The following is an 18,976-nucleotide window of genomic DNA, read 5'->3' as shown; positions in this document are numbered from 1 at the left end:
CTATTTAAGACCTTTGTTACTTTAGTAATGGAAATTCAAGAACAGTATTATGCTGATTCTGGCACAAGAGGAAAAAACTTAACTTTCAAGCTGTTACCACCTTAATTGTACAGTGCCAGCAGTTTGAGAGAAAGCAAGTAACCGTATTGCACTTAAAAGAACACTCACTCATCAAATAGTACAGCATCGGCTATTATACAGAGAGCTTCCTTCAGACTATACAATTTGCTTTACAAGTAGTCTAACCCACAAACTACATACATACTAGGTAATATCCAAATCAAATTAGTATTAGATTACAGTCACAGTTTTCATTCAATATAGGTCAATTTATTTGGATGAGCTGTGGCCCCCTCTCTCCTTCAGAAAGCAAACCAGCGTGAGGCATTTCCCAGGAACATCTCCCAGTTCATCACTGACAAACCAAGTCCTGTTTGATAAGCGTTACAATTGTGCATGGTCCTCTTAAGGCCACAGAGTGTTATGGTAAAATGTGGACATGTTTTCTCCCTCGCTGAGAGGGGAGCATCCTTCAGAAATCAAGGAATCCCTGAAACTATGCCTTCAAAGGTCGCACTAGAAGGTTTTAAAATAAACGTAAAGGAATAAATTGCCTATGCAATTTACAAATAGTTCTTGTAACAGACAGCAACTATTTCCTCCCTTGTGTCTATTCTTTATCACAGCAAAGCTATTTCTAGCCAGGTTTTTTGAAAAGGAAAAGTTACATACATTTCATGTTTGGTAATGATTTGCGTAGATGAGGTGCAAGTAGGGAGACCCATGAAGAAAATCACCCATCACTAAATTTCTGCAGCTAGTACTGATACCATGTGCTGTAAGATTGAATAGTTCTTTGTATACTCAGAACACCAGTGAGAATTCCAAATAACAAAGCCATTGTATTCTACTTCAATGCTGGATACTTCCTCTGTCCAATTCTTCCCAGTCTTGAACTTCCAGTGACTGCAGGAGACTGAAAAAGGAGAACAGGAATAAAAAGTGTTCTGTAAAAGTATCATACTAGAGAGAGAATACAAGAAGTTGGCAATAAAGTTTTGAAGGCAAACCTGTTAACTTAACCAGGTGCTAGACTGCTCTATGTGCACATTTAACACTCTACATGCAACAGTCCAGATTAAGGTAGTAAAAGATAAAATCATGCTTTTGTTCAATAGTTTTGTTCAAAGTAAAGATGAGGCCTTTACTCACTTGTGCAAATTGAGAAGGATTGTAGAACGGTACAGTTCCTGCTGCAGGTCCCCCCAAAGGCGGCACAGCGGCAGGCTAGGAAGTACATAACACTGAAGTTACCAAACTGCAGAGCTTCACTGCCTCTCCAATGCGGTTTGCTTAGTTATACAGAGCAAATATTCACAGTAATAGCGCCAACAATATGGACAGCGCAGCATATCGTAACAACTGCAAAAAGTGCCAGCACAGTTTGCATCCGTATCTTTAATATTACTTGCTTAACGTAGGAATTGGCAAAACAACGTCACATGCATAAACTGTAAATAGCTCTGAAAATCCAAAGCATGCAAAACCAAAACAAGACACCAGTGCGACTTCACTGAATTAGTACCTTCTGCTTTTGTTAGTAGACCTTAGGACTCGCCCCAAGATAAACATTCTATGTCAAGTTTTGCTTTACTAAGAAATATCAGAAAGAGTTTGTATCACCCCTTTATGGTGACCCCACAGTACTGGACCTTACAGCAGAGATGAAGCATTCCTTTAATTCCTACAGGGGCTTTTGCAGATGAAACAGACAATGGTGTTATTACTGATTTGAGACTGGCAGCAGCAGAATGACAAGGTTTTGCTTGTGTGAGTCTTTTTAGGAATTTTTTGGGGTTTTGTTTGTTTGTTTTTAAATCAACTGACTTCTTTGGTATCCCAGGGAAGAGCTGATCAAAATTTTTAAGTGAATCTCTTAGGAACATGAACATAAACAAAAAGCATGCCTGGATTACATGCATTCTCATAAATACAAAAAACTCTGAAGACCCTGTTGGAGTGTTAAAAGGAACACTACATCATTAGTCACTTTTAATGTTACTTCTGTGAAATGAAAAGAGGGGAAAATGGCTAAAAGTAGCATTAGGAAGTATCTGAGCAAATGCAAAATAAAGAGGGGAAAAGTAAATAAGTTAACATAAATGAGAATGGCCAGCCACATGTACCTGATTAAAATGCTGGCTTACTTCACGTGATAATGAACTCATTGAACTAGAGCGCGAAAGCTACAAAACAGCAAGAACACACAAATACAAAAAAACACAAATAAAAAAGTCGTCATGCATGTCACTGCCCCAAGCTTTCAGTTGTTTTATTTAATTTTAAAGTCTCACTGCCAAAGGTTAAACCAACTTCAAGTTAAAAAAAAAAATGTAAAGCCAGAAGTTAGTTTAAATCAAAAGGACTTCTTAAAGCACAAAATTATGTAGATATAGAAAACATTTAGTAGGAACAAAGGTAATGTTACTCTGCCTGGCACATAGCAATCTATTCTCCTCTTTGTGTCTTGAACTTAGTATTAGTGAAATTATACGCATGCATGGAGGCAAGAAGAGATCCTCAAACTGCTACTGACATTTTACTCTGAAAAAGGCTTTTAAAAGTCCACTTATATAGAAAAAGGAGACCACACCACAGAATGTAGGGACATAGAAGCTGAACTTCTCATATGGACTTAAGAGGTCTTTGCTGCACAATTTTGGAGGCAGTCATACGGTTCCACCTTGGCTAGTCATCAGCAACTGAATCAGTTACTTTTGTTTCAGATGGCCCATGTTAAGTCCACTACAAATTAATGGTCAAAACATGCTGAATCAAGCCTTACCTCTCCTGATTGGGAGCCATCAGGGTTAGAAACGGGAAGTCCAGACCCAGGGGGGATCGCAGGGTTTAAATACTAAAGAAAAACAAGGCACTTTTATCTTCATTACTAGGATGCTATTTCACATTTCTGCTGTATTGATCCCTCTGAAGCAAAACAGCGTTGCAACACATCAAGCCAGGTGACACATGCAGTGTACAGCTACTACTTATATTCTTGGTCCCCTTCCTGACACATACTGTGCCCATGGAACCTTCAGCCCTGTCAAATTAGGAAATACAACCTTTCATGGGCTTCCCACTTCCATTTTCACTGGCACTTCCATTTTCACTGTCACTTCCATTCTCCAGTTCTTTAACTAAAATGTTATACACAAAAGTAATCCCTACGACAACATGGCTTGTACGTACTGCAGCTATGAAACTACTATTCAGGATCACAAGGGATTTTTTAATGAGAAGATTGAATTATATATAGAAGACATTCTTTTTTTTTTAGCTGCAGCAGGATCTGTGTTGGTTTGATTCGCAGCTGGTGTGTGCTCTGCTGCACCACTCCCTTCCATGGGCTGGGGTTCCCCTGGAACTACAAAGGAAACAGGATTTAGCCAAACACACCATTCACAGAATGAGAAGCAGGGACATCAGCAGAACTGAATCTCTGCAACCACCTCTTTACAATTTTATCCACTCATGACGCACCTGAGTTTGGAACAAACACATTTGCAGGAATTGGCATTGGTGCCAAGGGGGCAAATAGGTCTGATGGTGCAGGAACAGCACCGCTTGACTTGGTTCCACCTGGATTCAGGACATCAACATAACGGGCTCTGCTCCCAGCTAAAACAGAAAAATCCAGAAATAACAGAAATAAGCCTTGCGTTAGTCATCCCCATGTCTATTTCAAGCAGTCTGCTGGTTAAGCCATCTTTCAGAATCAGAAAATAATGCTCCAGGGATGCAAACAACAATAACCAAGTCACCATACAGTTGTGACAACAATTACAGCACAGGAGCTCGGCACAAGCAAAGCCAGCAATAGCCACAGCTCCGTGATATCCTTGAATTGCCAGCTGTTCCCAAACAACTCCAGAAAAGCCAAGACTTCTGTCTTCACATTTTATGCATCAGAAAATCTGAAGTCTTCCATACTTCAAGTATCAATGTTACCTGCTCTTCTGGAGAACATGTTCACAGGGGCACCAGGTGGACCTCCAGGCCCAGGTGGAACAGCCTGAGGAACTTTAGGAAATCCTGTTGGAGGTGGTGGGGGAGGCTTACTCTGCAAGGAGAACAAAAAACCATCCAACCAGATTGTTGACCAGGAGTTTTAAACCAAGCATCCATCCGACTTCTCCTTTTCCTTACCTATTCCAGAGCACATAAAATTCACAGTATGCAGACATACATCTTGTAGTGCAGACCAATATTATTAATCTTCCATCTGATAACTAATGTCAAGGCTTTTATCGTTTGTTTGTGTTTTGAGACAGATCCTTGAATGACCAGGATGGACAGGATGCATGATTTTCTTTGCTATACAATGAATTACATTTTCAAAACTATAGACTCGTCCTAGGTTTTCTCCCTATATTCTGTATGCAGCAAGTCAATTAACAAGCAATTGTCTAGGTGATGCCAACCTCTATGAAGAGATACACTGGACTAAGTTTAGAGCAAATGCTTTCATAAATTCAATTGCAATTACTAGACACCCACCAGCAACTAAAGATACAAATGGTTTCACAGGGATGTAGACTATAAGAACATGTCACCTGCTTATTAATTTCAAGGTGTTGCACATTTAATCCAAGTTCAGTAAAAGGCAGCTCTGAAGAGCCAGTAACAGATTAAAGAAAATTGCAAGCCAGTACAGATTTCAGTTTTTTATTTGTAGAAATAACGAGTGCCAGATTTTTACCTCTTCTTCTGGTTCATCCAGATTAACCCAGCGTTGTTTCTGTTCATCCCAAACAATCTATAAGAAAACCACAGTTAAAGATTAGCAGTTCAAACAAAGCTGTTAAGCCAAAAAAAGAAAAATCCCAATAATTTTTTAAAAAGATAGTTTTGAAAAAAAATATAATCTTGAAAGTTTTACACACATTTGTTTACTTGTCAAAACAACATTCATTTGTCATTCAGGAAAACATTTTGAACAAATTAAAACTTGTAAAGGTTTTTGTGATTTAGGGGACTTACTGATTTGTTCTTGTCATCTGGAAGGTGAGCTTCATTCTTTCCTTTTCCCATCAGCCAGCGGAACCAGGTTGCACCACTCTAAAAATAAATTAATCTACTCAGTTACTATTCTCTCAATGCTGTCTTTACAGGCAGATTTAAAAAAACATTCATGCAGCAACTCATTTTCTGTCAGGGACTTTAACTCTGAGCCCAGAGTTGCACCTAATAAATAGAAACAAACAGCTTACTCAGGACCTTGTAAATCAGTACCCTGGACCAGGAGTTACTACATATACTAACAAATTTCCTCCAGCTGTAGCTACTCTTCTTAGAAAGTTTACCTTTCTAGGTGCTGGCTCCTTTTTTACTTCTTTTTTAGTTTTTTTGAACAGGGGGAGAAGGAGAGGGTTGTTTTGCTGCAGAGTTGGATCTCTCTCGTCCCACAGAATGAGCAGAGGACTCTGAAGTTGTTCGGGATCTTCGCCCATAGCCCTACATTACAAATACACAGGAAAGTACAAAGTCATCACTGCTGGAATGATGGATTACATCTCGTCTTGCTAAACAAATTATTTCTTTGAAAAGTTAGGAACAGGAAGATACAAAAGCCCATAAAAAACAAACATAAATAAGAATAAAGATCTAGAGAAAGAAGCAGCCTGCTTGTGGCATACCATATGTGCTGAAGACTGAGATGCAGATCTGGATCTTCGTCCTGGTGCCTGGTTAGACATAAAGCCAGGACATGCATAATAAGCAAGCAGCTAAATATCTGACACAACATTCACTTTTTATCAAGAATTGCCACACAATTAAAAATATTCAAGCTGGTTATTTGGGTACTTCTATCTCTGACATATAGGGGGTGCAGAAGAGGAGCTGAAGTCTGGCCAAGTAATTGCACTATCATGTAACCTTAAATCAGGGCACTGCTGTGCAGGCTAACCAGCCCACAACAGGAAAGATATAAAAGTGCTGCACCAGGGAGTGGTTGCTGCATTTGTTTTACCCGCCTCCAACATTAGGTTGTTCTTCTAATGTTCATATAGCAACTCAAACATGACAAACCAACCAACAAAAAAAAATTACTGTTTCTTCTACAAGTACAGTTAATTTCTAGTGAAAAAGTCTCCTCATCCTTTATCAGTTGCCAAATGTATCCATATTAAAAATGTTTCTATTAATTATTTCAAACAATTGTCACTTTAGGAGACTAAAATAACTTCCAAGGAGATATCAACTTCAGTGATATTTAAACTGTGAAAATGCTATATATCTAAAAGAGGGGTTTGGGATTTTGATAAACACCTTCCACATTTCCAGTCACAACCAAACAGCAGCAATAACTGTGCTTTCAAAACTCAGTCACAGAACTGTTCTTTAAGGGCTGCTTGCCTCACTTGCTGATGTATGCTACAAGTTCTTCTGGCTATGAAGAATCATTCTGGGAGGCGGGAGAGGAAGGCAGGGCAGAGAAAGATAAATTAAACTCTTCAGACAACAGCCTGATATCCCCCTTGCCCCCTTTAAAAAATATATATTTTTAGAAAAATCTGGATAAAATTTTTCTACTAGTTCTTCATTATTTATCCTACTGAAGGGCAAAGACAGTGGGAAAGAAAAATTAAGCTTCAAGTCTGGCTGAAGAGCAAGACAGAGCCCCAATATACTCTTGTGTTTGCAAAGATCTGCAATGCAGCTGACACTTGCTGAAGAGATGTACAAAAAAGATACCATGCTAGCCATTCTGCCATAGAAATCCTCCTCTCTCTGTTCAGGGAAGGAGTTTTGTGAAGGAGAATCCGGGCCAATTCTCTGCATTCCTTAAAAAACAAATTAGATTATGTTAGTGGGGGGAGACAGAACAAAACCAAAAAACCCAAAAGCTCCTAAACCCCACAACACTTTTGAGGTAAAAGTTTTCACTAGTTATGAATTCTGTGCTAGAAAGACCCTACTATTACTATTTTCTAAATATTGATATATTTTGCATTATTCCCCAAAATACTTCATTCCCCTTATGAGGGAGGAAAGCTGTTTACTAAGATCCCAGACCTGTTTCCAGGTTTGTCTGCTCTTCTGACCGTGGTTCAATTTCTTGTGGTGGCCCTCCTGGCGGTAGTGTTGACCCTAAATACAGTGGTGATGGTTCAGTTCCATATGGATTTGAAAATCCTGGAGGTGCAAAGCCAGGTCCTGGACCACTAGGCTGAGAAGCCACAGAATAGAAAGGGACACTTCGGACTGGTTCCTGGTCACCAGGAGGAATCATAGCAGCTGACCCATCAAGGACAGCCTGAGGTACTGCAGCACAAAAAAAAAAAAAAAAGTAAAAAAAATAAGAGTTACAACTTAGCAGAAATTCCAGTGTGTGAACCTTTTACCCTATGAATAAAATGATACAATGCAGAAGTGAAATCTCACTGGCTCTACCACCCTCTTAAGTGGTTTCTTACACCAGAAACCTGAAACGTTTATTTTCTCTCTGACATGAAGAAGGATATGAAACACTAACCTGAAGGCATCAGCTGCACACTTTGCATCTGTTGAGCCATATTGGGTAATAAGGATGCTAACAATGCATTTTCAGCACCTGGACCCATGTCACGGCCAACTCCTGCTCCATCACATTGACTAGCATGGTCTAATTCAGAGCTTGGTGTACTACATGCATATGGTGGTGGGGTGGATCTGTCTGTGTTATAAGCTATTGCACCCTCCTGCACAAAAAAGCAAGATCTTATTAACTGTACCAGACATTAAGTTCATAACCAAGGGAACATATAGCACAGGAAATCTTAAAGACTGAAAACAGCACACAGGTTTTTTTAGTGTTTAGTCAAAAAATTAGATGTCAGCCATTTGCAGGCCAAGTTCAACCAAAACGTCTATTTTTTTTTTGTTTGTGGGTTGTTTTTTTTTTTTTAAGTTTTTCTTTTTTAAATTGAAGTTTAGTTAATTAGCTCAAGGTTCAAATCTCTAGCAGATCTCTTAAAATAAATGGTAATTATTTCCAATCTGTTACAATCTAGCTATGCTAATTCACATACAACTTTTTTTTCTGGCAAGCAGATTCTCTGCCTACAGCAGGAGTTATTGCAGCCTAACAAGCCTTGCAATTCTCCTTACATTATGGTACTAAGAAAAGCCTGTCTCACTGAATGTACACCACCCTTTGACTATTCTGTATTGAATCTTAGGGCACTAAAGTACAGTAAATCCACTTGGTTCAAATCATAACATTTGCACCTTACGACATTAATATATCGTAAGGTCATTTCATATGTTTCTGTAATGAGCAGTATAAACAAAACCATTTAAAAATTGGATTTACACTAATCCTTAAAAGAGAATACTTCATGTTGAAAAGTACATCCTGTACCTTGATCTGTCCATCCACGTGTCGAAGCCTTACTAACCATGAAGGTTCAATAAAAGATTCCTGTTCTGGTTTTTCTTTTATCTGTGGGTCAAACAGGTGTAGTTGCGATGACATCTAGAGAAAGGAATCATTTCATAATTTAAGTTAACCAGCCAACAAAAGGCAACTTTAGCCACAGCTTACCGCCTACAACATGAAGCCACAAATACTTAATTCTTCCTTATGTTACCTGGATCAGCTGGCCAATAAGTACAGGTGAATAGTAATGTGGATCTTTAAGGACAGTTCTGGAAATCACTTCACAATAATGGAAAGCCTGAGCAGCAAGTCCCATTTCAGCTAGTCGGCAAGCATAGATGAATTTGAAAACCTATGAAATGCAAGCAGGTGAAATTAACCAAGTGATCAGAACATTCTTAGAAGTATTGAATGAAAGGCAGTTGAAAGCTCAGATAACCCATTATCACATCTATTACTAGGCAGGAAAAAAAAAAGTGAGGAAAAGAGCATTCAAAGAGCATTCAATTCTCCTCTTCCACTCAATGTATCCAATGAAAGTTACCTATTTGTCTATGGCTAGTGCGAACATTCTGCTGGATTTTTCTTTTGGAGTATAGTTACAACGATAATATTTAAAACTCAGAAGTTCAGAATGCATGTATGAAAAATGCAAAAAGGTGATTTAAGTGACAACAGAAAAAAAAGCAATCCTGCACTATGTTATCCACTAATATTTCATTTTACAATGGATAAGATACTTGCTGTGCTGATTACAGCATTAAGAGCTACCAAAATAAAGAAAAAAATGAAACAGCTTTTCACCTGGAAATTGGGCAAGCAGCCAGGCTGACTTCCTAACGACTGTGCATATTCATAGGCTTCTGTTCTTTGAATGGCTTCATTGGTGGCAAACTTAAAAAATGGCAAGCTATTCAGAAATGGGAGAGGAAAAAAAATTAAACATTGAGACAATAAACATTAAACAAAATAACAATAAACAACATGCTGACAATAAAGACAATCAGAAATAAAGCCAGAAACATGGCTCTATTAGACACACAATATCAATAACTTCTCAAACAAGGACAGGGCATTAAATAGTTCTCAAAAACAGGTGTGGCTAGTGATAAGGGGAGCAGTGCAACTCAGTCTCTCAAGCCATTCACCTTTCGTATTTACTTCTAAAAAGCTGTGTTTAAAAAAAAAAAGGAAAGACAAACCTATGATTTGATCCAATTAGGACAAGCTTTGTTGTCTTCCTTGTGTAAACACCAAAACCAACTTGGGCCATAAGGTAACAAAAATGAGCAGCATCCAGCAGACCTTTAGAAGCTGTACAGAAATAAGTGACAGAATTCAGAATATTTCCTCTTGGTGGCACATTGTAATTCAGTGTTCTGTATGGAGATGTACCCATATAAAACTGTTCCACTTTACACTCTACATAGCAATTGCTTGTTTTTAAAAAATAGGCTGAGTAATTAAAGCTTTCAGAAAGCTTTTCCTTCAGTCATCACCCTGTTCATTCCCCAAGAGTTACCAAGAGTGTCTCCCATGGTAGCAATGGTCCTGGATTCCAAGTCCACATTATTGGTCAAGTTGGATAACACCATCGCTAGGTGAGGCCTCCAGTCTCCCCATTTCTCATCTCCACAGCACTAAAATTAGAAGAATCACTTAGTCAAACCAGTGACTGGAGCTCTGCCTGGGTGTTTTAACTTAAAAAGGACTAAAACATCTTATCTGACAATTCTATGGAAAACACATGGAAAGATCACTGCTGTGAACTACACTACTCACTGCAGTACCTCTTAGCCTCAACTGCAGCTCCCACTTGAATCTTACCGTGGATGCAGCTGGCATCCTTCCAGACATGAGCTGGTAAACAGTCTGCAGAGGGTCATTAATGGGGAGACTGTTGGCAAATCTACAGAGACATTACACAGAAAAACAAAACACAAACATGGGGTAAGCAGTTAAAATGTACCTGAACACTCAGCAGCAGTTAATCTAGCCTAGTTTAAGAGAAGGAACTACTGTTTGAAAATACTACACTGAATAAGCAATTGCCCAGTGGATAATGTTCAAAAGCAATAGATTACTACTTAACTGGATCTCCCACTCCAACATAGGTCAGTTCAAGCTAGGAAAAACCTCAGTATTCTCCCCATGCCAGCTGACTAGACTTAGTACATGATTGCATAAGCTCAGAAAGCTGTAAAAAGTTTTTCTATCTACACACAAAGCTTGCACAAATACATCTGCTTCTTTCAGACAAGAAGAACAGAGGGTACAGAGTTACTTGGCTTTCACAAAGTTGACACTTGGGATTTTGTACAGTTTCTTCAAAGCCTGACTAACAGCACCTATCAAGCAAACCCACAGAAGACGCTGTTGAAGTACCCCTTAAATGGAATGAGTAAATAGAGTAACTTCTCAGTTTGAAGTTTATGGCCAGAAGGCCCCCGAATAAAAAGTAACAGATGACAACTGAATATACAGGTAAAATTAAAGAATAATTCTTGCATGAGCTAAGGATAACTCATGACTTTGACATTAATATTTCTGAGCACCAAAATCTCTACCTCATTAGCAGAGCAGGTAGCCATATTGTACTAATCAACAAGTAAAACAGTACCTGGTCATAACTCTTGCATGTGTCCTGCTGTCCATTTTGCTGGCAAGTAGCAGAGCATGACCCCATAAACCATGCTTCATGGCAGACTCCAAAGCATCCTAATTAATACAGAAATTAGTTTCCTGGTAATAGCTCAACATACTACTCAAATAAGCAATGACCATTTTACAGTAGTACTTTGTGACTAAATGAAAAAAAAAGTTTGTTTAGGTCAAATGCTAACACATGAATATAATCTTGTTTCATATTATAAACTGTAGGGCATAACATTTTTCCATATCAGTGTAGTGCAGTGCCATGATATATTATATGCACTGCAAGACTCAAAAATTATTTTAACTGATGCCCAGAGCTTTAAGATTTGTGAAAAATAAGTAAACAAAAGTAAGACACATACAGTATTTGGAATAGCAGTATAAACATTCACCTTCTTGCGGCCATAGAGCAGCAACTCTCTGAATCTCTCTGTCTCTTTCTCAAGACTGTCAATTGTGGTTATAAGACTATCAGTGAGAAATGAGAGTTGGGCTTCACCAGATTCCTCTTCCACTTGTTCCAAAGCCTCATTAGTGAAATCAATCAAATTTGCCTCATTAGGGGACTTCCCAGGAAGCCACACTGTTTTATGATCTCGGAGCAAAAGTTCAGCCAGGTCTGTTCCCACAACAGTCTATACATGTTAGAAAAACAAAAACAAAAAAAAAATCTGTTATTTCAACATTGCCTTCATTTTATTTGTCACTTCAACAATACTATGTGAATATCAGCACCTCTGAGCATCTGAGGACAAGTGACCAGTCTACATGTTCCATCACTCTGAACTGTTCCAAGACAAGTCGCTATACGCATATTACTGTCTTTTACATAAATACCATTTTGTGTATAAAATATTTTAGGATAAAGAAAAATTCAAGCAGAGAGACATACCCCATTCTGCCTACACAACAGTACAATAAAGTCCCAAAGCAGACTTGCAGATTCTTTGTCAATTAAATTTTCATTCTTAAAGCACTGTGTAGCTTTATTTTGTGCAAAATTAATAACATCCACTTTATGGGTGTCGTCCCTGAAAAAAACAGAAAAAAAAAGAAAAAAGTTTTTAATGAGACAAATGTAAGCATTCCGATCATTACTGTGAACAGTATGAGAAACAAATTTAAAGCTCATGTATTTTTTAAGCAGGTTAAAAGTCACTGATATTTTAAGTCAGTTTAAATCCTGTAATTGGCAGACAATTAAAAGTTCCTTGAAAAAGTGAATTCTGAATGCATGGAAGTTATTTCCCAAATGTTTAAGAACATACTTAGCAAGAGGACCAGGAAATGCTCTCATCTCTTCTTGCTCGGGAGAATGTTGTAACATAGTCTAAAACACAAATATAAACCATAAGAAATCAGTATAACAATTAATTTTGCTTTTTAATAATAAAAAGCCCAGACCTGAACATAGATCTATAGCTCCAAGTTCCCTACTCCCCTTTCAAAAGGAGTACCTGTATTCCACCACCTCCCCTTTTTATTTGAAACTTTACCTCCATACTGTGTATTTCAACCAGAGCTGGCTGTCCTTCTGAAGGCAGGTTTGGCAGCACTTTTATTAGGAAGCCACCAGGACCAAACCTAGCACAAATATGAGGCACTGAAAACTTCTCAGGTGTTGAGGGCCTTAAAGGTCCTGAAATGGGAAGAAAAGATAAAATAAGAACAAGCAACATGCCTTGCAACTAAGTAAACTTGCTGATGTATTTATCCAGTTCAGTAATCCTGCAGTACTAGTGGAAAATACCCTGCCATTGAGTTTGGCAAAACTTTATAAGCAATAATTAATCAGTTCCATTATAGTCCTAAAGATCTTCTGAAGATGTGCAACAACAGGAAACTAGACTATAGAACTTCAAAATCCACTTATTTTTTCAATACAGGGCTTTCATTGTTTGTACCAGACATTTCTCTGATCTCTGGATGATGCCATCTTCAGAGAGTTAATTATATACTTCAATGTACTCTAGAAAAGCTTTTCCAGAGAAACTGTGGTTTGTTCTCCACTGAAAGGGTAAGAAAAACTTATGGAAGAATTTGAAGTTTTAATTAAGTTAAGCTTTAATCATTCCCCATGAAGCACAAGCAGTGTAGTTAATCTATCTAAAAAGAGAGAATTTACAAATGGAAGTACGCAGTATTTAATAGCAAACACTGTCTAGCTACTACTGTTCTGTGATATGCACAAGTTTCAGCAAGTTATGCTTACACTGAAAAGGAAACAAAACTTTGTTCATCTGTACATACACCATAAACCAGCGTTTTTTCCCTGTTAAACAAGCTCAAGGAATACATGAAAGGCATCTCACACACTACAAATACTAACAGAAGTGCAAACTACTACTGTAGTCAACTTCCCAAGCATGGTGCCTTCCCTCCTCCTTCCCCAATGGTGCCAATACCTTGATCTACAGCCGACCATCCAGCTTCTGTCGGGTAGCCATAATCTGCAAAAGGCTGTTGTCCATCAAAGTTAGCAGCATATCCGCCATATGGATAATCTGTGTGGAGCGACACTGCCTGCGCAGTAGTTTCGTACGCATTAACCGTTAGATCATGATTACTTCTATACAGCTGGCTCTAAACAGATCATATTAGTAATTGTTAGCAGGCAGCATGAAGTTACACAAAGCAAGCAATACTGCAAGCGTGACTCAAGACCGTAAGCATTCCCTGCCCCCCCAGATTCTTTGCACTGTTTGCAAACCAGGCTTAGTACATCACTGCACCTGAGCAAGCTGAGACACCTGCAGCAACAGGCATTACCATATCTTAGGTCTGTTCACACCTGAATACACATAGCTCTCTCACGACAGAATGTCTATGTGCTTGTGTGAAGGATAACATCACAGAATGAGTTACAGGTTAATGATGAGTTACAGCAATGATGGATCAGAATCTGCTGTAACACTTTGACAGAAAATCTCAACTATTAAACCTGGTGAATTCCTGAACAACTTCAGGTGCCTAAAGATTAATGCCTAAATGATCTCTGATACTACTTCCAATATTACTAATGAACTGGAGTTCAGACTGGAAAACCACCTAAGCTTCCAAGAAACATGATGAACCAACACACACAGTGTGACACATTCCACTAGCAGAGACTGCACCTTAAAAACTACCCAAATATTCTGTGTTTTTCAGGTATTTGTACTTCTGGCATAAGTAGATGAGTAATCAGTTAGATTTGGTTTTCGCTTTTAAAGCCAAAATAGCACCATACAAATATGGAGTTAGTCATTTAACAGATCCCAAGTTCAGTAATAGCATTCATGCTTGTGATGAGAAAAACAACGTAACACTGAAAGCCAGGCGCATTATCAACTACAGCCAAGCACAGTGAGGGCAAACTTCTCACAAACAGCAAATGGATTCAGCAGAGGAAATTTTCCATTTCTGTGTGTGTGGCAACGCGCACAGCTGAGTGCTGATTTTGGTTAAAGTTCTCTTGACAACTGTGATAAACATTAAGTTCCAAACTATATTACAAAACAGCCTTAACTTACAGAATAAAGTTTTCAAAATACATATTCCCCAACCTAAATCCAGAAATATTTCTGTATTTCTAATGTTTCACCCACCCCTGACACAGAGAAAGACCCAACTCCGCTAAAAGAATACTTGATGGGACCACTTGAAACTCACTTGTTGAGAGCGAGAGCTGAAGCTGCTCTGGTGACTGTGAACACTGCGGGAGCTACGGAGACTATGACCAGAATGCTCACTATGGACACTGCGTCTATCAAACTCATCACCGTAAGGATCTCTATGGGGTTCAGATTCATCATCAAAACTTCCAGTAAAACGAGGATCGTATCTCCAGTTATCTTCATATCGGTCATGTCTGAAGAACAAAAGAACACACAGAGCACAAATAAACATAGCCACCCATACCCCTGGGGGAACTGACTTCACTGCACACCTGTCAAGAAGAAAACTGCACCTAGCTTCAGAAGGGCTTTTAGATTATTTCCCAGATTGAGGTTTTTATTACAGTAAACAAACTGAGATTTCTTCAAGAAGTTAATCCAGAATATTCAAGATCAAGACCAACACCATACTCAGAGTCTGCTCTAGGAAAACCCACAGAGTGTTCACCTGATCGGAAAACAAGTCCTACTGCCTTAAATCCTTTTCTTAAGAGTAACATGACAGCTAATCTGTTTTTCCTCAATGACCCATGTTAAAGCTACAGAAGGGACTAGCAACATATATCCATGAAATGTGTAATACTATCTGTTCCAGGATGTATCTGCCTTCCTAGTGAATATTGAGAGGACTTTATTTACAAAGCTGCACAATACCCTGAAATTCTGACACCTGATAAAACTATCACAACAGTTCATAAACTTTGAAGGCTTTGGGGCAGATCTTCAGCAAATAAATGGTATTTCTGTTAGTGCACAAGCAAAGTCTCAGCTTTTGCCTTAACGCTGCCATAACTTAATTTTCTGGTGACACATTTGACTATGGGGGACTCAGCCCTGAAGAAACCAAGACCAGATTCTCCGCCTTCACTCAGACATACACACTAGTTCTCTGATTGTCATCAACACCTAGGCCCCACGCTGCCCTAGATCTGGAAAGAGTATTGAGAGAACACTGATCAAACGGACAAACCTGTTGCCATATGAGTAAGGGTTGCGTTCAGCATCATACCAATACCTCTGATCATAACTTCTAGGATCTCTGTATCTGGGGTCATATGCTGATGAGTAACGTTCCCAGCGACTTGGATCTTTGGAAAATAAAAATAAATGGTTTAGGTATTGGAAGCCATTGTCCATAACCTTTTTCTACTCCTTTCTCTTTAATTGCATGCTGATTTGGTCCTGAAGCATGTAACCAAACCAAAATAATGTACTTAAAGCTACATAAATATGTCCATTCTTTTTTAGTTAAAAAAAAAAACCCTAAAAAAAAATTTCACACCTTTCAGGGAAACATGGTTATTATATAAAAAAATATAATAATTTTCTGATTTAAAAGTTTCTCTTCCCCATAAATTGTTGTTTAAATCTGCAACTTTCTACAGAAAAATTCAGAGTTCATTTTGCCACCTTACCTCCATAATCATATGAGTTTGGGTAGTAGCCTGGATAATAATCACTCCATCCACTTTTTGTATAATAATCTTCAGCATACCCTTGCCTGAAAGAAAGTGCACAGGTCTAAGAAGTTACTGTTCCTCCTTCAATCTCTCCTAAAGTCATCAGGAAATATGAAGAACTATATGCCACAAGTGATTCAGTAGAGTTTGATATTTAAAATAAGGTACTTAGAAGAAATCAAGGAATCATAAAATTAAGACTTTACAAACCAATATAGCACTAAATTGTTGTGTGCCACAAAAACCAGACAGCCCTTACTACACAGTAATACAGTGTTTTTTTGTAAACTGCTTAGGTGATAAGTTTAATTACTTACAAACAATTAATCACAAAAACTACTGTTCTAACTACCACCCTTTGAACTGTCTCAACAGAGAAGTCAGTAAATTAACAAGTAATGAAATAATTGCTCCCTCAACTTTAACAGTGTTTTGTTACACATCTTACAGCGATGAAGAGAGGACTGTGGTCTGGAGAAAAGGTCACAAAAATGGGTCAGGACATGAACTAGCACTCTCATAGATAGTTCTGAACAGAGGGTTTCAGCCTCTGGGGCTGCTCCTGTGGTATGTCACCAGCATTAAATACAGTCAGAAAACAAGCAAAACCAAAACACGCTACACCTTTCTTTGGGTACCTGGCCAAAGAACTCAATATTGTATCACCCTGTTTGACCTGGAGCTGATGGCAGTCTATGGCTGGCAAGCACACAGAATGCCAATGCTGTACGGCAAGGTGATTTTTTTACTACTGTAACGCCCAACACTATTTTCATTCTGCACTCAGTCTGTTTTTCAATCTCAGCTTTTCAGCGGATGCAGCAATGTCTCAAGTGTTAGCACACCCTTACATTTAACACTCCAGTAAATAAACGAGATAGCATTGAGACACAATTGTAACACAGCACATACACAACTAATTGCAGGCATGTTCTGGGTTATTACCCTTCTCAATAGGCTTGGATGGACAGTGGCGTGCAGGAAAGGCTTGTTTTTCATTGGAGCAAATAGAGAGGACTGAATAGAAGAAAATACTAATTTCCAGAGCCCATGCTAGAATACTGATTGTCCAAATGAATAGAACAAGCACAAGAACCTCACTAAAACCAACACATCAAATTAAGAGTCACTACATAAACAAAAGATAATTAGAATACCTTTGATGGAAAAAGAAAGGTGGCCACTACTTGAAAAACCACAAGGCTTTATTATACGCCATTTTTAGGACACCATCCCACAATTTCTGAAAATGCTAGAAGAGGAAAAATGTAGCATGTCTCCATATATGTGTATGTATATACATGTATGTTTATATCAACACATGTGAATACACACGTGTATACACTCACACACACATGTATACATACACTCACAGGAGGTAATACCAATGTGGAATGATGGGAGCTTTCATGCTCCTCTATAACTGATCGTACAACTGATAGTGCAAACCCCAAAGCAGCCAGGCAAGTCAATCGCTGCTCCTCCCTGGAACACGTGGGAAGTTTGCTAACACAGCACCTACCTCTGCAGAGGAGATCTGATCTTATCAGATCAGGTTTATCCACCCAACCACTCTTCTCAGTCTCCTTCAGAAAGATGTTATTCCCCTCCCCAAACAGAGATTACAAAGATGCATCATCCATACTGGTACACGAAGGGCAAGTTTCAGACACGCTATCACACTGACTTTGCCACTCTTAGGCTCTGCTGCCCCGCAGTAGCACACCACAGCCCACACCTGACTGCACTGTCGTGTCACACATCAATGCCGACAGAGACACTCATATCAGGCTTTGATCTGCCCCATGCCACCTGTAGGAATTTCAACCTCTTATAAAAATAGTACATAGGAAAGGACAGACCAGGAAGTGCTACTAGAGGTTATTATCTCATTACAAGATCTCACAGAGCACTTAGATTCACTTAAGAAGATGACAAAACTTATTCACATGCAGCTGTAGCCATTGTCTTGTACTCCTCAAGGCCAAAATACACCTCCTATGATCTTCTGGAGGTGGTAAGCAAAATGTTTTTAATCTGAAGATTGCTCCATGAGTGAACAAATACCACAAAGGGTTTAAACTTCTCCAAAGAGATAACTGAGGTTCTCTCTTGGAAACCTGCAAATCCACCCATCAGATAACACAACAGTAACATCTTGTCATTAATTTGCAGTTCATACAAACCACTTGTGCAACACTAATCAGAAAACAGTAACCCCTGGAAGGTAATCTGCTGCTTCGTGCTTGAGAAATACTACAGATTTCATTTCTGCTTTTTATTTAATATTTGCAAGTAGCATCTGAACACAATGTTTCCCTCTCTGATTTTTTATTTCATATAATCAGACAGACCAAGGCTTTAAAGTTTTCCTAATTCATGTGCTACCTGCATCAAAACCTGTAGTGAAGTCAGTGGGTGAAACATGCCCACATAGCACCTCTGCTACACGGACCACAGTTTGTGAGTTTGGTGAGAAATCGTATCCACACAGTTGAAGTAATCATCAGACAAACTAACCTGACACAGCACCAGGGTGTTTTCACTTGATTCACTCTCTCTTACAGACATCTCAAACACTGTGTAGCAGCAGGCCACACGTACTGCTATGCTTGCAAGGCAAATCCCAGCCCAATGTGCAAAAGTGCCATTTATTAACAGAACTAGGGGTCACTGCTAAGTGCTAGCCAGAAACTAAACCCACGGCCTACACCCCCCTTTCACAGCACCCGTGAAAAAGAGCTAACCTCAGCACCGAGTCCATGGCGGTGACTTCCTGC

At 38.9% G+C, this 18,976-nt stretch overlaps 1 protein-coding gene across 1 annotated transcript in view; it reads right to left on the bottom strand.

The window, feature by feature from the left end:
* Positions 1 to 907: 907 nt before the first annotated feature.
* SEC16A (SEC16 homolog A (S. cerevisiae)) overlaps positions 908 to 18,976 on the bottom strand; it is a 22,824-nt gene continuing 4,755 nt past the window's right edge. The window contains 29 exon segments of the mRNA XM_010075475.1: positions 908 to 976; positions 1,213 to 1,287; positions 2,187 to 2,246; positions 2,846 to 2,919; positions 3,329 to 3,427; positions 3,544 to 3,681; positions 4,012 to 4,123; positions 4,763 to 4,819; positions 5,044 to 5,121; positions 5,367 to 5,412; positions 5,414 to 5,517; positions 6,760 to 6,848; positions 7,081 to 7,329; positions 7,541 to 7,745; positions 8,408 to 8,521; positions 8,637 to 8,777; positions 9,230 to 9,335; positions 9,628 to 9,739; positions 9,948 to 10,065; positions 10,253 to 10,334; positions 11,046 to 11,143; positions 11,473 to 11,715; positions 11,973 to 12,111; positions 12,349 to 12,410; positions 12,577 to 12,719; positions 13,486 to 13,663; positions 14,732 to 14,930; positions 15,707 to 15,824; positions 16,152 to 16,237. Of these exon segments, the coding sequence (XP_010073777.1) occupies positions 908 to 976; positions 1,213 to 1,287; positions 2,187 to 2,246; positions 2,846 to 2,919; positions 3,329 to 3,427; positions 3,544 to 3,681; positions 4,012 to 4,123; positions 4,763 to 4,819; positions 5,044 to 5,121; positions 5,367 to 5,412; positions 5,414 to 5,517; positions 6,760 to 6,848; positions 7,081 to 7,329; positions 7,541 to 7,745; positions 8,408 to 8,521; positions 8,637 to 8,777; positions 9,230 to 9,335; positions 9,628 to 9,739; positions 9,948 to 10,065; positions 10,253 to 10,334; positions 11,046 to 11,143; positions 11,473 to 11,715; positions 11,973 to 12,111; positions 12,349 to 12,410; positions 12,577 to 12,719; positions 13,486 to 13,663; positions 14,732 to 14,930; positions 15,707 to 15,824; positions 16,152 to 16,237 (3,394 nt within the window).

Source organism: Pterocles gutturalis, unplaced genomic scaffold (genome assembly GCF_000699245.1).
Source record: "Pterocles gutturalis isolate BGI_N339 unplaced genomic scaffold, ASM69924v1 scaffold28562, whole genome shotgun sequence".
Lineage (NCBI taxonomy): Eukaryota > Metazoa > Chordata > Aves > Pterocliformes > Pteroclidae > Pterocles > Pterocles gutturalis.
This window is presented reverse-complemented; position numbering and strand designations above follow the sequence as displayed.